This window comes from Ruditapes philippinarum, unplaced genomic scaffold (genome assembly GCF_026571515.1).
Source record: "Ruditapes philippinarum isolate M1 unplaced genomic scaffold, ASM2657151v2 ctg11076_1_1_1_1, whole genome shotgun sequence".
Lineage (NCBI taxonomy): Eukaryota > Metazoa > Mollusca > Bivalvia > Venerida > Veneridae > Ruditapes > Ruditapes philippinarum.
In genome coordinates this window covers 13103-25285 of record NW_026854742.1, presented here as the reverse complement: position 1 = coordinate 25285, position 12183 = coordinate 13103, and the positions used below count along the sequence as shown (strand labels likewise).

The 12183-nt window shown below is 31.5% G+C and overlaps 1 protein-coding gene across 3 annotated transcripts; it reads right to left on the bottom strand.

Moving 5' to 3' along the window:
- Positions 1-439: 439 nt before the first annotated feature.
- Positions 440-11930, bottom strand: LOC132740903 (antiviral innate immune response receptor RIG-I-like). Of its 3 annotated transcripts, none has more exons than XM_060728958.1 (18): positions 11847-11929; positions 10548-10683; positions 9920-10054; positions 9331-9702; positions 9044-9157; positions 8663-8752; positions 7867-8142; positions 7156-7236; positions 6283-6456; positions 5880-5974; positions 5430-5675; positions 4971-5133; positions 3922-4008; positions 3194-3357; positions 2803-2944; positions 2404-2640; positions 1808-1975; positions 440-1472 (listed from the first exon to the last, which is right to left on the bottom strand). In XM_060728958.1, the coding sequence occupies exons 2-18, from the start codon at positions 10651-10653 to the stop codon at positions 850-852; spliced, it is 3273 nt and encodes a 1090-aa protein (XP_060584941.1). In that variant the 5' UTR covers positions 10654-10683; positions 11847-11929; the 3' UTR covers positions 440-849. The 3 variants fall into 3 exon arrangements, with proteins under 3 accessions (XP_060584941.1, XP_060584942.1, XP_060584943.1); XM_060728959.1 differs by having other exon boundaries at positions 6283-6453; positions 11847-11928; XM_060728960.1 differs by lacking the exon at positions 3922-4008 and having other exon boundaries at positions 11847-11930.
- Positions 11931-12183: the final 253 nt, after the last annotated feature.

Below are 12183 nucleotides of genomic sequence, written 5' to 3'. Positions count from 1 at the left end.
TTAATTATTATAAAAGTCTGCTTAAGCTGGTGCTAGTAGGTTTGGACGGTAACTGGCACTTTCCAGTACCGTCCATGATCAGGCTCAAATCGAACCGAGCCTGCAACATTTTCAAATTTGTCGTTTTGGGCGTTCTAAAGGAATTCCTTTTTTCTTTATTCTAACGATATTTGGCATATTATAAAAACTTTTATAGTCAGGTAAGCATACGTTTTGATGAGGACGATAGTTATAAAGGCTTTTAACACAAGCTTTTAACAGGTGATATGTCCCAGTATAAAAGGTTAAACCAAATTATAACGAATACATAATACGGCTCGATTCCTTCCGAAATGTATCCATTAATTTGCAGAGACCGTATATATAGATTATATACATGTCACGTTTGACAAAGAAATTCGACTTTACAAGGTAGCAGTATTATAAAATACAAAGACAATTATTCAATCAACAAATCAAATTTTATTTACCAAAATATACAAAAGGTGAAAACAACCATATACATCAATTGTAAAGCTCAGATAAAACACAATTTTGTATATACAGTGGTATTGTGTGTACATTGACCAAACACGATTGCTGTAAGAGGATAAGCTTTAAAAACACTTTGTTCAATAGATATGAGATAACACCTGCTAATTAAAAACGAAATGATGTTTTCAGACGGTTTTTTATTTTAAAAAGGTATGCCATTATCCTGATACTTAAAATACTTAAATGTCTAAGTTTAATCCAATAAATAAATAAGTTCATCGTGATGGTATTGTTATGATTTCAAGAAATGTGTGGCTTTATAGAGAAATGACAAAATACCATTATCAATTCGTACAAAGATTGTATTGTATGTCTTTATTCAGTTTGCCGGTACAAACGGTCAAGATCACAATTACTTATTTCCTTCACCTTGTACGGCATGCTTGACCATTTTTTGTATGTTTCGTATGCATCATCGTTTTCCGTGTTTTGACAGATAAATTTCAAGTTTTCTAATTTTAGAATATAGAATTCAAGATCACCTTTAACTCCAATCACTCCCCAGGCTTTTGAACAATGCATACAGAACATCTTAAATTTTTTCTTCAATACACCCATATTAGCCCTTGTGGCATGTTCTTCTCTTTTTATTTTTTCTTCAAAGCCTTGCAAAGCAACAATATAGGATGTATCAAACTTCCGGAGATTAGAAGTATTACAAATATATGTGCCACATTTCTTGCAGTGAATTTCATAATCAAATGCATCAGACTTTCTGTTTTTTGACAGCTCCATAGTTTGTAGATGCCATTTGTACTCCTCCATCATTTTCTTCTGCAAAGAAATTACTTGTCTATCGATAGACTTAGCATCCAAACCCTTGAAAGTTGCAACTGCCCATGTCATCAATTTCAATCTGTACATAACTACTCTGTCTTTATCAAACTGGGTGTTAGTAGCGATCATAACTGCTTTGCCGTCCGCTTTCCTGCTGCGCCCTTTGAAAAAAAATACATAAAAGATGTTTTACAAAATATAACTAGAATACATAGTTCGTAAAAAAATCATGTGAAGTGAAAACAAACTTAAGTGCATGCAGAATCACATCGCTTTAATTTTATTATGAAATTATTCAAGATTGAAATGAAATTTGACAGCACATGTTTCTATTACAAATGATTATAAATAGTGTTTAAATAACATTACATCTGAAAACCAGTCAAAACGAATTTATAAATAAAAGTACTTTATTAAGTTTGTATGTAAGTAAATCTTCATATTCTATTAGACGTATATATATCTAAAGTATATACTTTCAAAAACATATCCTTACCTGACATTTGAATCTTAGTTATTTCGTCAGCGTTGAAGTTGTAATTTAGCGTCATATTACAGTCTGGTACATCTAGTCCCTCCATTCCGACTGATGTCGCAACTAGCACTTTGAAAACACCTTCCCTAAATTCCTCCAATAGTTGAATTTGGTCTTCCTCAGTCATACCTGTTATCGAGTTAACAACATTAACTTTATACCTTTAGCAGTATTCATTTTCATTGTTAACGATCAACATAATCCAATTTTTTGTATGGTTTGAAATACAGTTTAAAACACAATATTAAAATTGATTGACCGCAAAAATAAGATTGTTTTTTGCTTGTTTTGGGGGTTTTGTTTCTTCTTTTTCTTTCAGTATTTCTAAAAACAATGTCTTAATACAGATAAATTATTAAATGTTTATCGATATATGTTTCAATCTCTGTAATAGAGGCTTCTTATAATACAAAAGAAAAAACAAAACGATAAATTGATCTAAAAAAATACTATTGCACGTAATGGTCCGGATATTTAAGTATAATGTAAAGACTTCTTTATTTTTAACAATTATTTAAATACGTTTCAGGAAAGTCACTTGCTCGCTGAACACTTACCTTTATCGATTCCTCTGGTTTCTTTTCCTGTAAGAGGACTGGCTTTTACATAAATAGACTCTAACTCTTCGTTGAGAAAATCTGCTAAAGCTCTGCATGTTGCCCGTGCGTGAACGAAAACCATGGCTCTTGAGTTAGCATCAGCTTCCTTTCCAGCAAAGAGATTTGATAAAATGTTGCTTAAGACATGTACGTTTGGATTGTCAGATTCCACTCTTCTCAAGTCTTTTTGTATTTCTGAAGATACAGGAATAAGATCAAACACCAGAATTTTGAATTGAAACCACAAAACAGCTGAAGCTTTGAATTAAATAAAATAATATTGTGACATATACAATGCCTTTATTTTTTAATTTAGAATCTTCTTAATCTATGACGTAATTTTATGTCAAATGTAACCTTTCAGTGCATCAAACAGACGTTGTTCTTCTCTTGTAAAGGTTTCTGGGTGTTCAGCTTCTTCCGCGAGTTGATTTGCAAGGTAGAGAGCAACATCAGTAGTTCTCAGTAGCCTGTTTATCTCTAAAGCATTGTTGTAAATCTAAAATATTAAAAGAAACATTCCCTTTTCAAAGTTTTGTTCTGTTGAGTTTATGCAGTTTAAAATTTTGTTTGATATGGCAACTAATCAACTTTCAGTAAGTTAACGTCAATAAGCTTCTCGTATGACATGCGACAATCTTAGACAAATGTATTTCTTTTCAATGTCCCGATGAGCTTTAAAAGAACTTGATTGAGATCAAGTTGAATTTCATACTTTGTGCGGAATATCTAAAACCTTGTATCATACTTGAAGATATTTTCCACAGGAAATTATATTTCTTCCCCGACCTCTTGTGAGTGATTCAGCTGCCTTAGTTATCTCTGCTATCCACTTTCCAAATTCCTTGTCTTCAACATTCTTTGGACATTTGTGTATTAATTGTATCAATTTAGGTTCCGTCACAGCTAAATCTTCAAGATGGAAATACACGTACTTTATTAAATATGTATTTTTTATTATCAGGTCAGATTTCATCAAAATAGCCAGTCTTATGAAATATATAGCTAGCTGTTACCACCTTGACAGCAAACCAAGAGCATTGTCATGCGGTATTAACGCTCTTCTGTTAAGGGCAACAACAACCAATAGCCTATTTTCATAAATATAATGTTTACAAGATACACAAATACTGAATCTTTTGCTTTCAGAATAATACCATTTTCTTGCCCTAAATGTGTGCTTGATACCTGTCATAGTTTTAAAGGTATTCTACTAATAGGCAATTTTGACCAAATTCTTAGTTAAAAAAGAGGCATACCTCCTAAAGTATAGCTTTCAAAATTGTCATCCTTATTTTACAACTGCCTCTGGTCAACAAGTATTCTTAGTTCCGTGTTAATACTTTTAACGGGCAACATTGAAGTTTTTGAACACCAACAACGACAACTCAGCTCAAATCGACTCTTTTTTTTAAGCAGACGAGTAAAAATGAGCATGTCACTTTAAATTTATTAATAAAACTTTAATAATTTTACCTTCAAAAAGATCATGCGTTTTCTTCATTGCCATTAAAAGTATGCTTTTACATTGATCTGTTGGTCGCATTTGCATAGATATTTTTTCTACAAATATAACGTTTACATAATATTTTTATTCCCATCGTATACACTTAAATTTTGATGCAACGTAAAACTTAAATATATCTTTGTATGTGCATTATCTATAACATCCTTTTTTCTCTAAACATTTCAATTTTCTTAAGATTTTAAATGTTAAATATATTTGTCTCTCAGTCACAGTGACAATAATAAAACTTGTCTTAGACCTTCATAAATGAGAGTTTTTATCAGGTATTAAATTTATTACTTATGTTTCTATATTTGGATAAATATCAATTTATTTTACAGCCGTGAGGAATGTTATTTATTTTCAATGTTTTCCTCAACTTAAAAATAAGTATCTTAATTTTAAAGAAAAATAAAATTTCACGGTTGTGTTAACTATTTATTTGTCTTTTAAAAGAATGATATTAAGTTAATTACAAGTTAGGCATGGAACAATGGCAAACTCATTTTATCAGTTTGGAAGATTTGAATTAATGCATGAATACGATGATATATTTCCGGAGATACAGATTAGATTAAACCTATAATTTTACATAAATGCATCATAGGTTATTAGTTTCAATATTTAATAACTTTGTTTGATTGGATGGTTGTTTGTTTGGTTTTACCATAACAGTAAACATATATGTCATATGGCGCCGAACATAAAAAAATGAATTTGACTAACCTCGGGTGTTAGACACTTCAAAGTAACATCAGTGTGAAAACAACCTCATCTGCTGGAGCTTAGACAAACATAGACTCGAGTTATTGCACCACTCAGGGACAAACGGTGGCTGCAATTATTATACCCCAATCGTTTAAGGCAAACCCTAAGCCAAAATATGGATGCATAAATACTACACGCCTTCCACTGAATAAGACATACATTGCATTGCGAAAAGAACATATGAATGGCACCAAATAAGTAAATTAAGCAATAATTGTAGGTAAAATATTGATAGTTATGTTAGCCAAACCTTCTTTAGGAACGCTGACATGTTTTGATAGATCTTCTGTGTGTTCTTCTACTGTAGACAAACATCTAACATCTAAACTTGCACACACATTAAATATGTGTTCAAGTGCATCTTTCTCTGTTTTTGCTCTTCCTGTACCAATAGATGCTGTCAGACCAATGATCTAGTAATTACAATGGGAGTCAAGTTCATTATTGAAATATATTAAAAGGCTGGAACAAAAATTGACTACATTTAAAAAATATATTTGTTTAATGTATGTTACATTTTCTTATCCATATTACTGTCTACAAATACAACTCATAAAGGACTTTCTATCTTTTCATCTTTTATCATTTTAAAAAAACAAAATGTGAATCAAATCAAAAGTGCAAATAATCATTTGGTGTCACAAACTTTTTCCAGTTATAAAGGAGCACTATAAAAACATGCCATTAAGATGTTTAGGTCTCAGTTCACCTGTGGTAAATTTTTATTTCCATTCGATTTTTCAAGAAGATACTTTTTCATAAGCATGTTGTAAGGTTGACCGCCGATAGTATGGTGGCATTCGTCGAAAACCATTAATGAAAATGCCGACAAACTTTTAACATCTGTGTCTAGATTGTTGACAAGAATTTGTGGTGTGAATAGGAATATGTCATAATCTTCAAGAAATGCCTTCAACATCATTGCCTCATCTGTGTCTCCTTTTAGGTGTTTGACCTTCAATTGAAATATGTCGTCGTCAAACATGCTGTAAATCCATTATCAAAATAATATAAAAACACATGCTTGCATTTTTGGAACAAAAGAATAAAATTGTCATAATTGCTGATGGATTGTGTCACTTTAATTATTAACGCTGCCATTAACAAAATGTTACAACATAATCATAAAATATTTTCATGACAAATTTAAAATATATACATTCGCATAAGGCAATCGCGTGGAGATGAAGTTCTTTTGCTGCTCTACAAGTATTCCATTGCGAGCCATGAAGACAACTCTTCTTTTCTTTCCCCCTGATCAATGAACAGAAAAATAAAAAATACTACAGTACTGATAAACAATAATAAGTATTCTTTAATGAAAAGTGTGTGATACTTTATCAAATTCTCTATTTTACCTTAAATTTCCAAAATCATTTAATTTGAAATAAAATCACTACTGTATAAATATAAAAATTCTTACTTTTAAGAAATTTAAGCTCAAAAGTCCATGCCTTTGTAATGTTCTTATTTAAGAACAAAATATACTTAGTTTTATTCTAGCGTTCATAACAATTTATTTCTAAACTTTAAAAACTAATTCAAGTAAAACGATAATACACCTTCTGTTGGCATATTTAAATGTCTATCAATAATGTGTGTTGCCACCCATGTTTTTCCACTTCCAGTCGGAGCAACTATGATAGTATTTTCGCCCGCTAATGCCTTCTCTGCAAGTTCGTGTTGGAAAGGATACAATGTCTCTTCAAGAGATTTTGACTCCGTTGTTTCATCTGCTATGAATCACAATATCAAGAGATTATCACCAGAAAGTATGTTCAGGGATTATAGACACTTTGAAATATCTTTTAGCGTCAAATTAGTTTAATTGGTGATAAATATATGTTTTCTATAGTAAGATTATTTTTTAAAATATTTGTACCAAATAGGAATAGTGAAAGAGTGAAACGAGTGGCCACGAATTTTGATGGTGGTGGTGTTGGTAATTTTTACTCTGGATCACGGCAGTAAGCCATATTAAATTACCAGAGCACAGTTCTGCCACCGCATCGTACCTGAGACGACTTGTCAAGCAGTCTACCAGTATAAGTTGCCTGCACTTTTGCAAGGAACTTTAACTTCTGTACATGCCAGAGCAGAGGTACAGTGCGAATCACCGTAGGAAGGGTTTTCTGGACCGATCACAACGAAAGTGACATTCACCGTCCTGGAATCAAACCCGGGCCGCGCGATTTACAATCCAACGCTCTATCTATAGAGCTAACTGGACGGGTCCACAAATGTTGATAAAACCTAGGTTTCACTTAAAAAAATAGTGTATCGGCATTTTCGATGTCATGTTGTGAGATAAACATATTGAAAAACGAAAATCGTGATTAGGAAATACCAGAAGACGATCATTTTCAACGCTAGCAGGGTTATATGAAAACAAAGCTTTATCATACTAAAATACTTGAATATTTGGCACTACATACCGTCACTGAAATCGTCAGATTCTTCTGCCTCGCTTGTCAGTTCTTCTGTTAAAGGAATTTCATCGTTTTGAACATCTGTATCTGTTTAAAATAATATTATTACAAAATATGTTTCACTTTTTTATGATTAGCGAAATCCTATTCCGTAAAAATGACTTTCTACAAACCTATTAACCTTGTATGTATAAATTCAATGTATCTTATATCGTAATTTGCTATCGTCTTTATAATGTCTGCAATGTCTTTAATATAGTAATAGATTCGAGACTGTTAACATTAGAATTGTTAATTTTTAATTTTTGTGTATAAATCGTTTTTTTTTTAGTTTGTTTGTGTTGGCAGCACTCTCGAATCACATCCTGTAACTAACCAGTACATAGCAAATAGTGTAGAAAGTTTCATGCTCAAGGTGACAATGGCTTGCTCAGGACGTTGTTTGAACCATCGCTACAAACAACATGAACAGGCCTTAGATTACAAGTCTGACGCGTTTTCGGTTAAGAATATTTTGATATTAATAAAACCTTATATTCTTAACAAAATGAACACATAGGTCATAATGTCTGATTTTTTAAGATTTTTCTTTTGTTGCTTATTGACTATTTTCAAGTTGAAGGTTTACTTGTTAGTGAAGATCTATTTTATTGATTCTATACTGACAAACAACATGTACCTTTTAAATTTCTGTTCTATTCTCGTTTACAAACTTACCGTTCTGTGTTGTAATCTCAGCTGTTACATCAGGCTCAAAGTTCCGTCCCTCTGGGGGTGCTCTTTCTCCAAGTTGTATAGTCGCATTCAGCTCTGTTATATCATCTTGAGAGGTTTCGATTCTATCTGTATTTTCAACGCAAGAGTTCAAGGCAAATCTGTCCAGAGATATGCATGTGTCTTTTGCTTCATTCGTATGTGACTCAATATCATCTCCTTCAAGAGCATGAGGTGTATAAACGTGTTCGTCAATTTCTTCTAGAGCATCTTCAAAGTCTGCATGATTAAGCAAAATTAATATAAAATAACTATATAGTCGTGTACATATCAATTCCAATACAATGGTAAATTGTTACTTGTTTTTTTTTTACTTGCAAGCTATCAACATATTTAAGTATAAAAATTTATACTTCGTGCGGGTATTGCGTAGAAAATGTATGTGCTTATACAATTATTAAAGCATTCGAGATGCAAGTTGGTACAATGATATTGTTTTTCTAAAAAGCAAACGCTACAAATATCTTTTGAAATGATTTGTAAAAACGCTTGTTGATGTAGCGTGCTATTATCGCAGCTGGTTTGTGTGTTTTCTATCATGCATGAACAACTTAAATTACTATAACTTACAAAAGCAACTCTAACATGGGTCCTATGAGTTAAAGTTTACATATATAACTAAAGAAACAAAGAAAAAATACGTTTTACAGAAGTTGAAATTTAAAAAACAAATTTCACCTCCCGACCTTCAACTGAACGTAACGCACATAAAATGAAAATTGCAGAAACTAATACTTACCAGAAGAACTTGAAGAAGATTTACAGTCATTCATGTCTATTTCTGAAACCATGCAATGGCTGGCCATGTCAGTAGCTACGCTAGAATACTCTACCAAATAAGAAATGTTGCAATTTTGTTACAGATAGTTAATAATTGTTGGTATTATAAACCGTAAAAGAATCTCAACAACACTAAGTTAGATAGTTGTTTTTTATTTATTCAATTCATTCTACTACACGACACTTCCGACTGCAAGCAAAAATGAAAGCCATTCTAACATGAAACTACATTTTCAAATTTATGATTTTTATATGCTACGATCAGACTACTTATGGTTGCCTAGTTTATTTCGGTCAGGGATGAATTGGTACAAATAATCAAAGACGTGAGTCATCATACCCGTAAGAACGTGTTCTTGAATGTCATCGGACTTTATGGATACAGGTACTTTCGTTTCAGATGCCTCAACAGTCATGTCTTTTTTATCACAGTCAACATATTTCTCTACTGATTCTATAATCACGAGAAGAAAGAAAACGTGTATATGTCAGAAATATCGAAATATATTCAGTTTCAAAATAATTAAAAATTGCTTTTAGTTATCAACAAAAATACATGAAGAAATTTAACTGTTACAAGTATATGAGATGATTTAATTTATTAATATATTGAAAAAATCATCTCACCATGACAAGATCGGAATTGCTTGGGGTTTTGCAAAAAATCTGGCTCGATTTCTTTGACAATGTGTTTGAGGTTCTTTTGAACCAATACATCGAGAAATTGATAATACCATTCGTCTGGAGCCAGTCTGCATTGCATTCTGTCTAAAAGCACGATTGTTGCATACGTGTTCCCTTTATTCTGATACTGAGCACGAATAAAGTCGACATCCGTGTCGTTTATAACTTTTCTTGAAAAAAGCTCAGCAACGATATCCATTGCATCAATAGTCTTCTCTAGGTAGGATATGAATACTCGGATAATTGCCCTTTCGCGTTCATCTTTCACACTTGGTTTGCCGTCCGTTTCCAGTAAGGACTTGATGTAGAGATATTCTGTAGATCAATTTAAATACCATTTTTGTCAGTTATGTAATTTTTAAATATGAAAAAAGTTGACAAATTTTACTTTTGGTTATTTGGATTAGTTGTAAAAAATGTTGTAAAAATGTGCAAGGGCGTGCAGTTGAGACTTTAAGATATAGTTGTTGATACAAGAATGTCAAAACGCCAAGGGTTGGGTATTGTAGTATGTTAATATCTTAAGATTTACCTGCATTTTCCAAAGCGGTCAGTAATGATTTCCATTTTCCCATTGCAGATGATTTCAGAAGACAGTCGATCATCATTTCATTAGCTTTAAAAGGATCGGCATCTATAAATATCTTCTTCATCTTTGAACAGTCGTCTTTAATTTAAAAGCATAATAATTACACAAATATGCAAATATTTTTAAGATGAAATGACCGATAAAAGTAAATCATCAGGATCATCTCACAGAATTTAATGTGACATTTTTACGTGAAAATATTGTATTCGGTTTTCACGGTGTCTTTAGAGTTTATTGTGGTAAGAAATGATAAAGTGCGAATAAAAAAGGATCCGAAATGAAATTATCATATAAAGTACAATATTACGTGGCTTTTACTTTGATATTCTAACATTGTAAATTAAACATAATTAACACAATATAGCACTTATGTTTGGAAGCTAATTGTAAACAGAGAAAAATGGCGACGGTTCCTTTTCGTATACATTTTCTTATTGTTATTTCAAGTGTGTTTACTCATCCATCAGTACACAAAATGTGGAACATAGTCACCCAGACCAACAAACAAGTTGAAATTTATTTTCGTGCAAGTTGTAGATATATAATTTAAATCCAATTCTTGTATATTTACCAGAAGGTATAATTGAATCTGCCTCAAGATGAGAAATGACGGATGGTTCTTTGATGCATCTTATTATCTCCTGACTGTAGAACAACAATCGTTCCTTAACTTCCATTTCATCTGTTGTTCTTCTTTATCTTGCCTCCTGATCGCATTTAAAAGTATATTCTTATCATTCGGCTAGAATTCCCTTCATAAATCAGGTAACATGTTTTAATCAATAATTCATAAAAGACATTTATTAAATCAAGCAGTATACTAATGCGCCTTTAGAAAAGGTAACATTTGCCGATTCTTTTAAGTAAAGTACTGTGTTAAACATCAATATTCAAATTAACATATGATTTTATTTGTTATATAATAATCAGATTAACATTCCCTATAACATTCCAATAGACTTGAGTGTTTACAAGCCTTTCTTTCAACTACACTCATAGTTTGATTGATTTCTGAATGTATATCATTTCTGTTTTCGAAAAACAATCAAACGACCGAATTTAATCAATATTATACAAGTATAATTATACGTGTCAACTTTCAAGGTTCAAGTTAAAATATATAAGCTCCCATGAAAGGTACATGCACAGTGATCGGTAGTAGCAGACACATGCAATATCCATTTAATTGTAGACGCCTCGTAAGACACGGTAAAGAAATTTTATTAATCCACTGTGGTATCAAGTTACAGGTAAGTACGATAATGCATTTACAGGTATTTTATAAATATCTTAACACTTAAAATTTACTTTACAAATATTTGTTATCAGTCTATATATTTACATGGCAAGATTTTAATCACATTGTATCAACATGTATTGAATAAAAGGGAACATAGAAAGCCAATAACGTAATAATATACAAAGTATGTACAGATATTTTATTCAACTGAACTTTAATAAATTCCGAAATAGAATATATAAATATTGTATTTATCACATACCCAAAAAAAAGACTGTTTAGTGTGCTAAAAAATCATTTTTCATTGACGCGCCTATATTGTCACGTTAACATTTGGCGCGTCTTTACACTAAGTTTGTATTATGCAAATGACGTCAGGTCAAATTATTAGCACGGTCGTGCAATAGTCGCAAAATCGGCAAGGGTATGTGATAATGATAATATACATGACCGAATCAAACAATACCAGCTCACAATTGTTCAAAACAAATCAAAACAATTTGCATGATTATTGAAATAAAAAAAAGAATGTATATTACAATTTGTTAACAATATCGTACGAATGTTAATTGTTTATTTTGATATAAAATAAACATGGCATGAATATTTAAAAAGTAATGTCTTACTTACACAGTACCTTCCAAGGAATATCTATCTGAAAATTGTCATTTTGCTCTCGCATAATATCTAAAGGTATATTTTATCTAGATTTTCTGAAAGCCATGCAACCTACACGTCTGTCTATTTATAAATATTTAATCAATGTGTATTCATACGATCGCTCTTAACATAAGCCATATGAAATCTGTAAACGGATCTGTATAATTACATTGATTGCATAATGTTAGGTCTATCTTAGCATAAAATGAAGTTTATGACTACCCGTGTACCTAAATTAGTACGAACACCATTGGATTTGTAATACATGTATCGCTGAGTAAATAATACAAATTACTTCAGAAAACAT